The following is an 18260-nucleotide window of genomic DNA, read 5'->3' on the forward strand; positions in this document are numbered from 1 at the left end:
GATCAGTCATTTCAGAACAGTTGTCACTAGCCTGGCTGCCTGCTCTGTGTACTAGGAAATGTAGCAACAGGTTTACATTTAGCCTTTGTCCTCCATATAGGTAAAGGAAATAAAAATACATTGGTCTTACAAGGTACAAGATTACAGTGATAAGTTAAAGCTAGGCTTTTTTTTTTCATAAGCTCATTCACGGAAAACATTCAGTTAAAAGTTACCAATCATTTAAAATGTATTATGTTTATTTTACAAGTCATTAATAATTATAATAATAATAGTAATAATTGTGTACTTTACACACACAGCGTTTCAATTCAGTCCAATGTAAAATAGGACAATGTTCTCATCGGGCAGCCAGGATAGGACAGATACAGTTTAGGAATCAATCACATTCTACAGCACAATGAGCGACCCCTCCCAAAGCATGTAATTAATGACGCTAATTCTATGATTGGTTTTTAATTGGTACAGAGGGAGTCACAGGGGATTCTACTGTTAACAGAAGGGTTGGGGTCTATGCATTTCCTACTCAGTCGACTAAGTCAGCAAATAAATATTCTTTTTATCCATGAAGTAAATAACCAACATGTGATTTGAATAAAACAGTGGTTCTCAAACCACATTAACCACCCTATGTTATACTTTGGCTTTTCGAAAGTAGCTAATCTAGAAGCTCACAATGTGTCATGATGCGAGGAGTGCATCTGGAGTAGATCTGCGAAATCTACTATAGATCTATACTATAGATACTAATATAGATCTATTTTAAATGTGTTTCTTTTTTCGAAAGATTTGGGAAAATCTCAGATGAGAGTTCACTACCAAATATAGATGGGGGTCTTGACATTAAATATTTGAGAACCACTGGAATAAAAATATATAATAATAATAACAACAATAACAATAATTGTAATAATAATAATATATAATTTGAGAATTTATCCATTGTCATGAATGAGCAGAAAGAGGCCTAAACCCCAACCCCGTCATAAAGGCACATAGACAAAGCAGCGCACACACACAACCCTTCCTGTTTATAACCTGGTCTAATAACTGAGCTACTCAGTTACGACAAACATCCCACCAGCACCTCAATCTGCCTTACCTGCGCGTGAGCTTGGACGTGAGCTTGGTGAAGAGATTGCTGGTGCCGCGGCTGCGTCCCTGGGAGAGGGGCGTGGCGTCGTGTGAGAGCGTGGGCGACGCCGGGGGTCCGTTGTAGGTGGCCGTGCGTCGGTCCCTCAGCTGGCCCCCGTGGAAGGTGCTGCGGGTGGCGGTGCTTCGTGGGAAGCGTAGCCTGTCGGGCGTGGTGGCATTGGAGATGCTGTGGGTGGACGTACCCGGGTTCCTCTGGGTGCCGCCGGGAGACACCGCTACGGTGCTGCGGTAGAGACGGTGGGGGTTAGAGGTCAAAGTGGAACATGGAGAAATAAGCGCATTGTGGATTGTAGAAGTCATGGATAGCCAGGGTGACTACATTGCCCTGGCATCCCCGTTTTGGGCAATCTTTTTTTTTTCCTTTGTCCAAATTTGTTGTTCATTTTTTCCTCTTCTTATTTTAGCGATGAACAAACTCACAACTGAGCTTGTAGTGAACAAATTCCGCTATTCGTATGATGAAGTATATAGTTTTTAAGTGGTTACAATCTACTGTGCTGTACCATAACAACCCTAGGACCAGTATATATAGGTACGGAACAGTATCTTGGTGCAGAGGAAAACCTCTGGCTGCCGTCACACTCCCATTGTGTCTTCATATTTATGACATGGATTTCTGGCGTCTCATCATTCCACTGACTTCGAGGTTAAGTGAACCTGGCCTGTTAGATGTTAAACCGGAAATTACTTGGGTATCTATCTGGTAGAAAAGCCAAATTTAACAGTGTGACGTTAAGATGTATCCAGCATTAAAGGGGATGTAAGTGATATATCGTTTTTTTAAATAAGTGTTAAAGTTCTCTATATTGTATATTCTAATAGTAATCATTGAGTGAATCATAGAATATTCAATAACAGGGTTTCCATCTCCAGCTCTGTAGTAAGCAAAAAATGAATTTTCAAGTCGGGATACCAATTTCATCCAATCAGTAGAGAGATGGCCTGAAAGTAAAATTGGAAGTGATGAAACAAACAAATGAGCAGACAAATTTTGAATTGTAACAATATTAAAATAGAAGCTGATAAATTGGTTCTCTTAAATAAAAACGTTAACGTTAACGTCCTGAGTTGTGGATACCTATTCAGTTAGAAACGAAACAAAAACAAGGCTGACTGAGGGGGCGGGACGGTAGAACTACTGAGTAATGAGTGAGTGACAGATATATCTGGACCTTTGTAGCAGGGACAAGTGATGAAGGGTCCAGCTGGGGGGAGGGGGGCTCAGAGTTCAAAGTTCAGAGCAGAGGACTGAGGAGAGACCAGGATCATAGCTGTTATTGCAGTGTTTCCTATGCAGAGCTTTGAGAGAGCAGCTGACAGATTATCTGTAGTGTGGTTGGTAACAGATGACTGACAGACTCAAAAAACACACCTGCAAACTGGATTCAGGATATTCTTGTTCAAACAAATGGTTTCAACAAGTATGAATCAGACACCTTAAATCCAGAATGGGACCACAGTCCATTTGCCCTTCAAGTCTCCCTTCACCCAACCCTTGGTTGAAATACCACATTCGAAGCGTTTGCCTCTATTCTCCTCAGCCAAGCGGTGAAGTCCATGGTTTAGTTAGGAGGTTAAGACGAGCAGCGTAAAGCAGCTGGATGTTGGGGTTGACTGTGTGGATTAGCGAGGGGAGTGGGAATGTGGGGGCGTTTGAGAAACACGAGAGAGAGGAGAGACAAGACGAGGGGCGAGATCTGCAGTCCCTGCCGTCTTACTTGGGCGTGCAGTAGTCCAGCTCGTAGTAGGAGTGCGGCAGAGTGGCCCACCCTGCCTGGCAAGCGTACAGAGGGCCAACGGTTTGATACCTCATCCGCACCGAACTGGACGAGGCACCGAACGCGCCGGGCGCAAAGGCAGACGAGGGGCTAGTAGTCGCACAAGCCATCTCAGTCATGCTGCTTGATCAACAGCAAACAACAACAACAACAGAAAAACCCAAACAGGTTGAATTGAAAAGTAAGTAAGAAAAGACAAACAGAAGAAGAGGGCGTGGGAAAAGTAACATAATAGAAACACAAGAAAAAGAAAACAAATGGGGTCCACTAGACAGGATCTTTAACCTCCGGGTGTTTTCTCTTAAACCAGCAGAAAAAAAAACCTTTAGACCTGAAGCCAAACCGTTTGGAATGGCAAGACTGTACTGAAAAAAAGAAAAAAAAAACCCAAACACAAAACTGAAACGTACCTGTTCTCTTTCCCATTAGGAATAACGGACAGGCGGTCTGTGTTGTTTCTGTCGCTACAGACATACGTGTTCCTCCTGGTCATGCCCGCTGACGCAGTGTTATTCTACACACACACACACACAGAAGAGTAGAGGCAATCAGTTAGTAGTTCATAGACAAATTCATAATAAAAAATCAATCAATTTCCAAGTGATCAAAAAAAACAAGTAAATATACCGGTAATAGATTTAATCATGAATAACCATTAATTATTCAATCCTACTTAAGTCTCACTCACACACAGTGTGGTCACTCAGTATCTTACACTGGGTTAATTATTCAATCCTACTTAAGTCACACACACACACACACACCCTCACACACACACACACACACACACACAGTGTGTGGTCACTCTGTATCTTACACTGGGGCCAGTGGTGGCTCCCTTCTTGCGGTCTGGGATGTCAGCCTTGTTGGGATTGTTAGCATTCCCCAGCAGCGGGCTGGCAGGGGGAACTGCACGACTCCCCGGGGTGCCGGGCTTACGGAGCTGAACGCCCCCGGTCTCCTCCTTCACGCTGTTCTCCGCCGTAGTGGTCTGACTCCGCTTGGGGTGGCCTGCAGTGACGTTCTGACCGACTGGAGGGGAAAGGAAAGACAAAAGCCGTCATTTATTTTGTGGCTTTTCTTCCTCCCGTGAAGAAGAGAAACGGGAACGGAGTGAGCGAGTGACATGTGACACGTCTTTCTGGAGAACAGCTCATCCAATCAGCTTCACATCCAACACGGCACTTCCATGTGTCCTCTGCAATAAACCTGCCTAGTAATAATAATAATAATAAAACTTTATTTGTATAGCACCTTTCATGACACATCAACGACATGAATAACAAAAAATAAAAGATCAATTAAAAGCAATGTTGTAGAAGTGGGTCTTGAGCTGTGCTTTAAAAATGTCTACAGAGGCTGCCTGACGAAGGTACAGTGGGAGCTTGTTCCATGCCGTTGGCCCGTGGAAGCAAAAAGCTGCTTCCCCGTATTTTTTTGTTGCCATTTCTTTAGGCAAAGCGAGCAGGCCAGCAGTGGAAGACCTTAGGGGGCAGTTTGGGACATATTTAGGCAGGCAGTCATGTAGGTAGGAAGGTGCGAGACCATTGAGAGCTTTATACACAAGTAAAATAATTTTAAAATCAATCCTAAAAACAACCGGAAGTCAGTGCAGTGAAGCCAAAACTGGAGTAATATGTTCTCTCATCTTAGTTCTAGTTAAAACTCTGGGTGCTGCATTTTGGACAAGTTGTAATCTGTCAGTTGTTTTCTTAGGCAGTCCAGAAAAAAGTGCATTGCAGTAATCAAGCCGAGAAAAAACAAAGGCGTGGATTAGCGTTTTTGCATCGTCCAATGACAAATAGGCTCTGATTCGTGCAATATTTCTAAGGTGAAAAAAGGCAATCTTGGTAACATGATTAATGTGTGAATTAAAATTCAATTCAGAATCAATAATGACCCCCAAGTTCTTTACTGAGTAATATGTTCTCTCATTTATCTTAGTTCTAGTTAAAACTCTGGCTGCTGCATTTTGGACAAGTTGTAATCTGTCAGTTGTTTTCTTAGGCAGTCCTGTGTGAAGTCGATCGGATGAACGGTTCTATAGATATAGAAATTGGAAAGAAAGACATACAGTGATTCTTGGAATGTATCGACTAGTCTGCAGTGGCTGGCAGTGCATTGGCTGATTGCTTGGCTCACGGTGTTGCTGGGGGGTTGTCCCTTCACAGCACATGCTCATGAATATTAATGTGGGTGTTCAGCGGCGCACGTGGCTGTTCGGACTGAAGCCATCTCTCAGTCTCACTGATATGAGCACACACATTTTTCCTTTTAAAATAAAAATGAATACAATATTTTAATGCTCAAGAAAGCAAAAACATTGAAAATAATTATTTTGAGACAGACATTATAACCACATACTCAATTATATTACTACATTTCCAATTTATAGTATTAATCAGAATGTGTAATTCACTGAGCTATTACCAGTGGAGTAGTAGTGTGCTTCACATGAAGTGTAGGCCTCCACTGTGTTTAATCCTGCTCATGTACAATGATAACCACAGAAACCGTAAAATAATAGGCCAAATGAGTGAAATTGCCACATTTGTCTGGTATAGGAGCACCACAAACAGCAGCAGTCAATGCTTCAAGTCATTCCCATGGAGGATTTTCATTCAAGCAATGCCTGGAGGAAAGGGCTACTATGTTCATGTTTATTTACAGCAATTACCTATTGTAATTAAACAAAGTGAAGTATGCCTTCTGTTCTGTGCCAAGTGGGTGTCGCGTGGATGATGCCGTAACCGATTTATGCAGTAACACCCAGCCCAGAGTCTAGTTTTACTTTCTTTTCTCTGAACAGCGGAGGCCATTAGACTTTATGATGTAGGCAAGTTTGCTAGTGGTCTCAGCCTTGTTTGCATACTCGCCTGCCACCGTCTCCATCGCTTTGGCATTAGTCTCAACTCTAGCTCTCTTTTATGTCTATTCACACAGGACTACTATGGCGCGGAAACCAAGAAGCTTTATTTCCTATCCATGTAGCAAGTCTGTATTTTACTCAAACTTACTGACACTATGTATTAAATGCAACTGGTTAAGGTTCCATTTGGTCCATTTGTACATTTTGTGTCATTCCATTTCGACATTCCACATGCACCATTAACCCACACTAAAGCATTTATGCTCTATGATACACTTTCTATTGGCATTACATTTTAAGGCCAGTAGAGGGCTCCTGAACTCAATGCCAATAATAGAAATGTGCAATATGTTGCCACTCCAGATATATTGAGCTACTATTCACATCCAAGACAAGGATATACTGTAAACACACTCTCTATCAATATTATTTTAAAGATGGCATCTGGAGTAAATAATTAAATATGATGAGGTCCTTCCTCACTCAAGCTGGTAGCATTGGCTTATCGGTTTGGTATAAACAAGAGGGAGGGTTGACTTGCTTGGCTTGAAATATTGATGTTCTCACTGGAACAAGTGGATCTACACAGGCTATTATGACCTCCTAGACAGATTTGATCTTTGGCTCTTGTAATTCTCCTCTTGAAGTTGAGAGCAGACTGCATGTACATAGTATATCACGTGAGGCCACAGCATCACTCCTCTTTCCCAACATTGGATGCGGCATGCGGAAGTGGATTGTCTGAGCATCAAACGCTTTGGTGCAGAGACTACAGTACATTCCACAAGCCTCTTTGGCTAGCCTATGTGGCCAAAATGATTCTAATTCACTGGCTATAAATGTAAAATGTAACATGGGGCAATGCAATATGTTTTTATATGTCAACATACGGGAAAATACATTTTAAAGTGGACAAAATATGTCAAACATATATTGTGAAAATGGATTTGGAGGCTAATATGATATCATTTAAATAAATACGGGTTATCTCACCTTGTTCGCTGTAGCGCCTTTGTTTCTGGTTGGAAGAAACAGTCCTCTGGACTTTGAGGTGAGATGGAGACTGGCCATTGAGCTCACTGTTAGGTCGAGGCTTGGCTAGAGACAGGTTACTGCTGGAGGCTGACTCACCGGGCTCCAACTGGGACAGAGAAACCACACCACCCACACAGATCAGAGATCAGAGAAATAGACACATTCACATTTTGTGCATATTGTATACCACACAATATACCAACAAGAGAGAAAGTGAAGTGGTTTGTACCTCGGAGGCCTTCCTGCCCAGGAGCAAGTACGTGGCTGTGATCTCATCGTACTTCATCTTGGCCAGAGATTCCTGGATCTCCTCCAGGTTATAACCCATCCCCACCATCACATCTGCACACAAGGGAAACACAGATTAAAATGCTTATTATATGCCATGATATACCCTACGTGATATACTCTACTCACCCTCATGAGTAGGGTGAGTACTTTCAGAAATGTACTTTCTGAAAAATACTTACATTTACTCATAAAAAAAGAAAAAAAGTCTAACCACACCATCCCATCTGCAGAAAGGCCACAAGCATTGGGTTCTGTTAAAACTCATTGACTTCGAAGAGAATAACTAAGATCCAGACAGCTGCAAGGTACAGAGGTGAATATATTGTGTATATATATATATATATCATGGCTTTTTCTCCCAGATACATTACAAGAATAGACCTGACCTTCTTAATTATAAAGAAAAACATTCTGCTTATTAACCAAAAGCGATGTATGCATAGAACTAAGCAAAATCTGTGATTACTAGCCAAATTCCCCATCATCTGGTCTGGTCAGACAAAACCACAACCACGGATGTTGTAAAAGACATTTAAGTAATTAACTAGTGAATACCGGTATGCTATCCATTGCTGTGCAATTATTTCTGTGCAGGCTTTTTAACTAATGTTTCCTACACATTGGAGAAAGGAACCGCAAGCATCCAGTTAAAACGAAACAAATGCTGTTGCCCCTCTGCTCAGTGCCTTGTGAATATCATCTAAAGAGTTGATGGTTAATGAAACCACAAGTGTGCAGATGTTGTTAAACTAATGAATGTTGTGCTACAGCCCACCCTCAGCTGGGACTCCGCATATATCCGTTTTGCTGTTCCGACTAGCTTTGTGTCTTCATATTGCCATGTTGAAATGCTGCATTCCCTCCTCAGGACCCCGGAGCGATAATGTAGCCCATCACAACACAGTCATACCCATGACCATATGGCTGATGTGTTGTGCATATTCCATTTCCAGTGTGGGGTTGTGTGCATCTTTTCGGCTGTGGATTTCCTGCCCAGTGAATGCTTTATGCAAATGGGGCAATGGTGATCCCAGAGGGAGGTTATGGTTTATTGAATGAAGCAAACTCTCCGGGGCTTCAGAATGACTCAGTGGAGCTCAGGTGATATTACTCTCCCACTGCACGACTGCATGTGTGTGCGCGCGCGCGCGCGCACACGCACACGCACACGCACACACACACACACACACACACACACACACACACACACACACACACACACACACACACACACACACACACACACAAAATCGACCCCCTTTCTGCCCTCTAGCTCGATCAGTCAGCAGAAGACAGGTGCTGACAATAAGCGCAAGGCTGCAGACGCACAGATACACATGTCCCCACACACACACACACACGTTCATGTGTGTGCGCACAAATATGTACTTGCACGCGCTCCTCTGACGTGCGCTGGTTTCCAGCCCCAGTCAGCCACTAACAGAGCTCACGTTGAGCGGAGCATGCCAGGTGGAGCTGCACACTGGTCTTGGAACAGTTATTTGTCTAAGTGAGCGCTCCACATTACCTCGCTCCACCTCTCCCCTCCCTCCCTCCCTACCTCCCTGCAGAGGATGAAAAGGGCAACTGCGACAGACACATATGCTTTGTTATCCATCATCTACCGACCCATCAACGCATCACACCGTGAATTTGTACAACTATCCCTCACTTAAAGACTGCAGAACAACAATAAATGATTTGCATTGAGGTCCACAACAGGTATGCTTACTCAGCTATAGTCAATACTTTGTTGGAATAAATACAAAATTTAATATATAAATGAATGGAGGGTAAACAAATATACCAAACAATACTTTTAGCACAGGTTCACATTTTGATTGTGTCATTTCAGTCTGCTAATTTCGACATAACTTAAAACTTGAACCTGGGCGTGGACACACAAAATCGATGAGGAATCCAAAACATCAAACCTCATCTTTCTATGTCTCTCCTTTCCTGAGATATGACTGATTGTGTAACCTCTACTTCATCCTTGATTATGACCTTGACATGCCAAAAGTGAATGATCTCTTCAGGGCAGCCAACAAACCATTCCTACTACATTTCATGAAAATTGAGTTATTTTGTTCACAGACTAACAGGCAGGAGTGATTACAATAACCTGTCACGGACTGGGCAGAAATCATTAGAACAGTTTGTATCTCTTTCCAAGTATTTAGGCCTGACCTCAAAATGTAAAAAAAAAAATCTTCTAAATCCTCCAGTTTTCTGAAATAAATATTTTCACGATTTATAAAAAATAGCAGATCTACAAGCTCATAGCGTGCCACCGAGTGGCGCGCTTTAGCTATTTTTAAGTGGTGCAACCACTTCTACATCCAGCATGCAATGTCCGTGTACCTGTTTGTGATGTGTGTACCTGTGTGAGCACGAGTGGTGTGCGCATGCGTGAAATTGGAACGAGAGAAGTATGTGACATGGCTGCCACCTGCTGGACGCAAACGATACAGAGAAGAAATTGGAACGATACAGAGAAGAAATTGGAATGATACAAATTGGAACGATACAGAGAACCAATAGACGGGAGTTGCACCACTTGGTTCACACTGGTGTGATTTTTCAATAGCTATTAGCTATTTTTCAATAGCTAAAGCATAACATAATGCTTAAAACACCAACAGGGGTTCCCGCCCAAAATGAGTTAAAGTATCTTTTGTTTTATTGTATTGTATCTTTGTACCATTATTTGTCTGTTTTACAGCAAAAATGAGACACAGGAAAGAGTTAAGTGGCCACTCCTTTTTCCCCCTCACCAAATCTCGTCGCTGAAAATACCCCATTTACAAGGCCAGAACACATTGGGAAGATCTGAAGATCGCTTGAAGATCTGCTATTTGCACCGAATGTTCACCCCCCAGAATAAGGATTCTAGGGTTCATGCAGTGCAGTGCAGTGGGAGGGATTCAACCATGAAACATTCTCCCCAACAAGCGTGTTCTAGCATGGAGTACATGTGGGCTAGTGCTGAGTGCGGTAAACTGCCTGGATACGTTGCCGTTTCAGAGTGCTAAGAAAAAATCCATAGCGTCACAGCCCTACATAACAGCTTTATCAAAGCAGCAGGGAATTCACTTTTACTGAAGAGAGAGCAAGAGAAAAAGAGAGATGGGGAGCTCCCTGTAACGTGCTCCGACTCTCTGATTAGGAAGAACATGTGATGCCGCCTCTTAGCCCCACCCCCCTCTCTTTCTCATTAATGTATCTCTTCACGACCCTCCCTCTCTGCCTCCATGTCTCTTTTGCCTTTCTCTCCTCTTCCTATCCGTGTCATTCACCCATCCCTCCTTTTTCCCCCCTCACTTTCTCCTCTATCTCTCGTCTTATATCGGCTTCATTAGTTTCTGTTCATTTGACTTCCTTCTCTCATACATTTGTCTTCCTCCGCTGTTTTCTCTCCATCTACTTCACGAGAATCATCTCAGCATTCATCCCTTTCACTCTTTCCATTTCATCCTTCTAATCAGTCTCTCTGCATCCTCGTTCATCCCTCTTGACTTCATCCACTTCCTCTCATTGTTCTCTGCTCATCTCTCTCTCTCTCTCTGTCCTCATTCTTTCTCTTTATTTATCAGCATGTTTCATGTCTCTCTTTAAAAGTTCTGCAGTGTTGGAATATTGGGAGCCATTCTGTTGCCATTCCGTTGTTGCAGAATAATGGATAACGGTATTATCATCCATCTATAAATGTCTCTGTAACGTTTGCAATGCACGTAACTCGAGAAACCGTTCGCCCCACCGACTTCAAATTCAACACCCACGCTCCACACTTCCACAGGGAGAGCAGTGCCACAGAACTATAGGAATAAAGGGCCACAGAGAGATGGATACAGAAAACTCCATATATGGGCATAAAAGGGACACAGACAGATGTGTATAACGGGTACTCTGACCAGGGGGGCAGTCAGCCAGATATTTCGTGAAGCCTCATTTGAAATCGGTAGTTCATAATAATGGCCTGTTGTGGCGCTGGACTGGACCCAAAAAGCCCCATAGCTCCATAGAGGCCCATGTATTTTGGCCCAACTTCACCTAGACTGTATTACCTTAATAAACATGGTCATGAATACTTTCTTCTTCCAGTCACTAGTTTAAAGTCTCATTTCTAATGTCATAATATTCTTTTTGGAAAATTATGGTCCCATTAATTAAAAGAATGACCATAAAGAAAAAAAAACATCGCGTATGTTCTGAGGGGCGTGGCTACCGTTACAGTCTATGATCGGGATTCCCCTCCCACTCGAGTCAAAATAAAAACCAACGGAGAAGAAGGGGGGAAGTCCCGCCTCGTTGTCTGGGCAGCCAATGGCCAGCTGGTCCAAAACGGAGCCAGCCAATGGCCAGCTGGTACCAAACGGATCTAGAAAGATGGCGACTTACAGTGCAGGAATAACAGGCTTCATTTTACGTCCATGTTAGACCCGGCGAACGCTTTGTCCATATTTTTTACAGTCTATGACTCTGACACGGGTATCTTCTATCTATTTATAAATGCACCAACTCGAGAACCGTTCCCCCTGCCCAAAGTGCCCAGGCTCCATATGGAGCTGGCCTGATCTGACATCACAAACGGGCACAGCTCTAGTTATTAAAAATAGCAGGATTAATAATACGTTATCATTAATCCTACTATTATTAATAAGCATTGACTTAATGTCAATATCTCATTTTAAAAATCATATTTAAGTATATTAAAAAAAGAAATGTGCTTGATTGTGCATGCAATTCCTTTTCCCCCTATACAATCTGTGTACACACACAGTCCCACACACACACACACACACACACACACACACACACACACATTACCTATTCTCTTCTGGTCTGTAATGTCCAATTCTGGTTCAGTGAAGGGCTTGAGCTCATCTTCATCAAAGCCTGCGTTGATCCAGCGGTCCTTCATAATTTGCTGGAAATGAGAGAATGACACATCGAGACTATGATACAGATGGACATTAGGGCACCAGTTAACTGCTCGCAACAATATTATTGGGACTGCGAGTGTTGCGTTTTCCTGTGCTTCTGTAATAAACATGGAGTGCGCTTCAAATCCCATCAGTGGAGAAAGATTGACCTCGTGTAAATGTAAACTCCCATGTGGGAGTTAAACTCCCGGGTGGGAGCACACAACTCAAATTTAGTGTTACATTAATAAAACCATTAAAACGGGGAAAGCATTTTAGATTTTAGGCATTGGCTTTTAAAAAATAGCAGTTATACAGCTAAAAATAGAAGCTGTGAGCTTCTACATCTGTTTTTGACCTGAAAGTGTGAGAACTACTGATTTATAAAGCATTTGTAGAATCAACCTCTGGTCTTAATGGGTTGATTAAAAAGGTGCAAATACGTCCATCACCTGCCTACTGGGTCATCGTAAAGAGCTGAGATAAGACATCTGTTCATCTGTGTGATCTAATGAATCAAGTGTAAGGGTTGAATTGATTAGAAAGACCACCCCTTCACAGCGTGAACTATGCCGGTCATGTGGCTACTGGTGTGGAGACATTTCACTGACACATGGTCCTCTTAAGCCCAAAATCAACCTAGTTGTGCACTGGCTCCGCACACAGAGCTCACAACGTGAGCTTAGAAATCTGGTGAACGACACGACGACTAACCAAGTATAAGTCAGGCTTTATATTCAAGTCATACACATTAAACTTAATTCACTTATGTATCGACTGTTCCCTTCAAACAGACAGAATGGGAACATTGCTATGCCTTTGATACGGAGGGTCTTGCGCTATACGGGCCGGGACTCTGCCTTTGAGTCTAATCAGGTTAAGTGCTCATGTTGGAAGTTAATACAAAATGATGTGCCATAATAAAGCTGGGTATGAAATTGTGCATTGCACTTCATTGCATCACAGGGCGTGGCAGAGCAGAGGTGGTGGCGTTAGCATGGGTAAGCACATCAAATAAAAAACAAAAAACTATGTGATGGCCTAGAAACTAGAATGAGAACATTTGCATTTGAAATGGACAAGACCATTTTTAGATTTTGCTCCCAAGGAACCCTGCATACCGGTAGCCAAATATGTGCCATAACTGTGTTGTCCCCAATCTCATCGGCACAAATGTGCCACTATCACATCTTACCCAAACTCAACCGTTTCCCATGTTTTCACAATTCACCCTTTGTCAGCCTTCTGATTGGTCCCTGGCTGACTAACCAGCAGGCTCTTTCTGCCTGGTTCCGCCTTGGTTTATATTGAATTTGCTAAAACATCATTTTTGGAAAAAACTAAAAACAAACATGATATGCCCAGTCACCATGCTGCACCTGTGATGTTCCTTTTTACTGACACCAAGTTTAAAATAAGAATTGAATGCACAGAATATCAATATGAAGCAACTAAAAAACATGTTATTTCAATGGTAGTGGATGGAGAGAGAGGATTTTTGTCCAACCACAAACCAATGGGTGCGAACTACAGGCGAGCCTTGACAAAGGGTGAATTGTATCACTATATTTATTTATTGTTATTTTTCTACCACAAATTCTCAACTGACAACAGACCACACAAAGGAGGAAGCAAAATCCGTAAGGAACTGAATGGAAGACTGATGATGCACAGAGAGAGAGAGAGAGAGAGGGAGAGAGAGAGAGAGAGAGAGAGAGAGGCCTCAACACACTCTGACAAAGATGACTTGTGTGTGAGAGTACTGGAGAAGATGCAGGGTGGATGCAGGGGTCAGGAAGTGGCGGAGGAGTTGATGGTAGATACAGGAGAGGTGAAGGCATTCTCCAGCTGGCTGTGGGGGCATTCTGATGTGGTTCAAATTTAAAATAGGTCATATTTACATTCTGTAGGTCCTCCCTCACCTCCAGAGTGCCCCTCTTAGCCGGGTTGAGCACCAGGAAGCGCTTGAGGAGGTTCTCGCAGTCTGTGGACATGTAGAACGGGATGCGGTACTTCCCTCTGAGAACCCTCTCCCTCAACTCCTGTAGGCGGAGACAAGGATAAGGAGGAGTCAGCGATATAATACATTTCTGTTTATTCCTCCAATGTTTCACAAATATAATTGCTAGTTCATCATTAATCTCCAACTGTGGAAGTATTGTGTTATGGTGGACATGTTGAAAGAGAGCCCTCTCTCCCTCAACTCCCATGGAGGAGAGGACAGGGGCAGTTTACAAGACATTTCCCACAAGGGTGTGAGTCATTTGGTAACGACTAAGATGGGAGGAAAAAAGCGGGGAAAGAACTGTCCCATGGTCTTATTGATAAAGTGCCCGTGAGAGAATGTGTTTGTGATGAAATATTTCAGTGCTTTTGTAAGGAATGATGAGTGCGGAAATATGACATGGGAGATGACCTCAAGAGGCAGCTGTTGTACAGGGAGGAGACGTGGACTCTCACACTACAGCAGGAAAAGGCCCTGGATGGTGTCTACACAAGAATACTACGAAGGGTACTTGATGTATGCATTGGAGGATCACATTAGAAATGCGGACCACGGACAAGGTCAGAGAGAGAAGGATGGCACCCAGCACTTGTACCGAGCAAACTGACACTTTGGGAGTTAAGCCCTTGCAAGGCGCAGCTAGAAGGGGAAAGAGTCAAACGACCTATGTAGGCACACTGCGGTGTGAGAGCGGAGCCTGATATAGCCCGGATGCTAACCAATGGCAAGACTAAAGAGATACAACAGGGAGTGCAATAAACAAACATCATTCTAAAACATTTGAAACAATAGCACAAAACCAGATATAAATACAAGAGTTGAAATGCAGCAGCGTTTTGAATGAATAGCAAAGAGTACGAGCGGTCAGCTTCAGTGCAGTGAGTGCACTGCCTGAACAAAACGCAAAGCTTCATTTCAGTAGGCTTGTTTTGTCAAACTCTCTCTTTCACTCTCTAAAGCTGGGCTCACACTATAGGATAATGAGGCAGATTTATATACAACTGCCAACATTTCCGATTTGAGGCTGGTCGGAACTGATTATCTGCCCTGCCCAAATGATCCTGTAGTGTGAGGATGAGTTTTACAGTTCTAACTGCATTGGCAGCCATCATAATATCAAACTTTTTGATATTTAGGATTTAAAGTCTGGATGATTGCATCACTAGTCTGAGTGGAAATGCGTGAGTCACAGGTGACCACAAAAGCCAAGACAGATGGGAAGTGAATACCAAATATAATAAATAAATAAGATTACTCTTATATATAATTTCTTTTTTTTAACTATTTTTGTTGTTGTTGCTATGTACAGGCATGTGTGTGCGGGTGCACCGTGCTTCAAGCCATGTTTTGATCACGACATCACAACACAACGGTAGGTTAAGTAACCCCCGGTTTTTTGACAATTTGGACTCTAAAATCAACCAAACCGAATAGCAAATATGCATTTTTTTGCCACTATTCCGCCGAATAGTTTCGGTGGCCGAATATTGGGTGCATCCTAAGAATGTGTCTTAAAACTTCTGTAAGTGTGAGCAATTGAGCATCAGATCTGCACTCACCTTGAGGTTCTGGCCATCGAAGGGCAGCGAGCCACTGACCAACGTGTAAAGGATGACTCCCAGACTCCAGACGTCCACCTCTGGGCCGTCGTATTTCTTACCCTGGAACAGCTCCGGGGCGGCGTAGGGAGGGGAACCACAGAACGTGTCCAACTTGTTTCCCATAGTGAATTCGTTACTGAAGCCAAAGTCTGCTATCTTTATGTTCATGTCTGCGTCCAGCAGCAGGTTCTCTGCCTGGAGACACACAGAGGAGTGCAAGGTCACATTAAATAGTCAGGGGCGGCCTTTTTTTAGGCCCGTTTCAAGACCAAATATGAGGCCCCCTCATATATATATATATATATATATACATACAATATATCTATTATACATTTGAGAAGTTGTACACAAGTGCCCAGGACAAGGACCCAAAGTCAACAGCTACGTCACTACTGCAACGCCGTCTTACACACTCACACGGCAGTGATGTCACACACTTACACTTACCCAGGCAGCTAGGTTATATAATTTAGTCCACTACACACAGTGTGTGTGTGTGTGTGTGTGTGTGTGTGTGTCTTGCATCCATACAACATCACTCCCTCTCCCTCTCTAGCCACCCTCCCATGCACCGTTCACTCCACTGCCTCCCCATTGTTATTTTATTTCATTGTTCAAAAGCGATATAATGCAAGTTCAATGCTTTCTAATTAAAAACCTTTTCCGCAAGTGTTTCCGTATACTATTTGCGCATTTCCCTTTTTTCGAAAAAGAGAGACTTATTCGCATTTTGAGGCGTTTCCATCCAGGAGATTTTGCGCAAGAGCCTTAATGCGCAACAAAACGGCTTCATGGAAACACACCTACTGAAACAATTCTGGCAGTAAATGAGTGAAATAGAATATAGCCAATGTAGCAAAAGCCAGTACAAATGAATGAATTGGTCTCTGTGCGTGTGATCATTTGTCAACTACTAACATTGACCACAAGCAGGGCGGTATGGCTCAAATCAATAAAATCTATTACATACGTTTTTTTTTATACATTTTTTTTATGTCAAATGCTTGATTTCCTCAGTAAGTAGCTGTGCAATAAGCAGGATAACTAACAGCGAGGCCGTCTTTGAGAAATAAACTAAACTGGGTGATTCAAGGGCCTTCTGCTTTTAGGTCCTGCATTACCCTTTCAAGAGTTTATATCTCAGTAATGACCACTTTGCTTGTTCATTATCCTTTAAATGGAGGGTTTCCGCATCATTGATGGGGGACACATGTTTACTTTATGCTCGTTTAAATGGTTAAAATGGGCCACGTTTTGCAGTGCATCCTATAAAATTCCTTGAGCAAGATACTGCTTGTTTGTTCACCGTACTGAACATCTGGAGAACCACCATCAGCTAAAAGTCTCATTATGTCAACAGAAAAAAGGAAAGTGCACAAAATCCTCATTGTTGTTAACCATTCGAATTCTAGCAACCATATTCTGGGGGGAACATTCGCCAAATATAGCAGATCTACGAGCTATACAAGATCTACAAGCTCACACGTGTGGCATTGCGTGAGCGTAAGATTATTTTGCTATGTGGGAGTCAGGTTCCAGAAACATCCGCAGTGATGTCGTCACATGGACCCAAAGTGATGAAGTCACGTGGAGCTGCTCGAGAACAACAAAGTGGCCGACAAGTCCGAGCCACTGTACTGTTAAAACTTTAACTATGTTCCATTTCCACTTCTCCTTTTCCCATGTGACCATTACACACACACACACACACAAGTATAAAAATTAAAAATGGATGGCGCTTATGGGTCCGTTGCTTTCAGATTCTAGGTTTGACGGTGAACAGTGCATACACACATGCTACTCTCAAATCTTTGGCTCATATTTCTTTCATGTGTGTGTGTGTGACTGTGTGTGTGACTGTGTGTGACTGTGTGTGCAGAGAAAAACAGGCTTTGGACAAGCAGCTGCCGGCAAATGGGAGATATATATACTGTACAGATTCTCCACCACCACCACTCCCACTGACGTGGAGGCCCCTGGCCCACTGAGGCCTAGATAAAAATACCGGAACCATCAATATTAATAAGAAGTTGGAAGCTTGGTGTGTACTGCTGGTGCCATTAAAACGACAATAGCTGGTGTGGGGAGAGAGCAGGGGGAAACATGTGAGCAGGTGAGAAGGAAAGAGGATCCACTTACGCTCCTTACACGTGTGACTCACACATGTAGAAACCCCCCCCCGCCCACCAGTGGGCTTTATGGAGGTTTATTATAGCGGTTAATACCCGAGGGGTCATCTTTCACTGTGATTATGAGTCAGATAGTGACGCACAAAGAAAAAGGTATAATGCAGAGCCTTGTGCCATCGGTGCGCGGTAAAATCCTCAGTATTTTATTTAACAATTTGGTTCCGTTTGTACACTTTCGGGAGTTACAAATGGATACGTTAACACTGTGGGTTTTATTGTGCGCCATTTAAGTATTACTATCACGGCGGTGAGAAACATCTGCAAGGCTGTCGCTAACCAGAGCATTCATACGGACACTGCTAGTTCACTTCATTGATAGCAGGATTTGTCGGATTGTCCATCTATCGTATTTTGTTCTGACGTGACGGGACGTCGTCATACGTACTTTGAGGGTCCACTGAGAATGAAAATT

At 42.9% G+C, this 18260-nt stretch overlaps 1 protein-coding gene across 13 annotated transcripts in view; it reads right to left on the reverse strand.

The window, feature by feature from the left end:
- The window catches only part of mark3a (MAP/microtubule affinity-regulating kinase 3a), a 45326-nt gene that overhangs the window by 6971 nt on the left and 20095 nt on the right, over positions 1–18260 (reverse strand). For 9 of the 13 annotated variants that reach the window (XR_014570886.1, XR_014570887.1, XR_014570888.1 and 6 more), the window contains exons 8-15: positions 15618–15854; positions 13955–14095; positions 11959–12058; positions 7067–7179; positions 6796–6943; positions 3751–3965; positions 3344–3447; positions 1103–1378 (exon numbers count right to left, since the gene is read on the reverse strand). Coding sequence is in view for 9 of the 13 variants with exons in the window: in XM_083792580.1 (XP_083648706.1) it covers positions 1103–1378; positions 3344–3447; positions 3751–3965; positions 6796–6943; positions 7067–7179; positions 11959–12058; positions 13955–14095; positions 15618–15854 (1334 nt within the window). In the remaining 4 variants the exon portion in view is untranslated. The remainder of the gene's footprint in view (positions 1–1102; positions 1379–3343; positions 3448–3750; positions 3966–6795; positions 6944–7066; positions 7180–11958; positions 12059–13954; positions 14096–15617; positions 15855–18260) is intronic. The other 4 variants (XM_083792582.1, XM_083792583.1, XM_083792579.1 and 1 more) reach the window with 1 other exon arrangement.

The sequence above is a fragment of the Protomyctophum parallelum genome, assembly GCF_964188405.1.
Source record: "Protomyctophum parallelum genome assembly, chromosome: 20".
In the NCBI taxonomy this organism is placed as follows: Eukaryota; Metazoa; Chordata; class Actinopteri; order Myctophiformes; family Myctophidae; genus Protomyctophum; species Protomyctophum parallelum.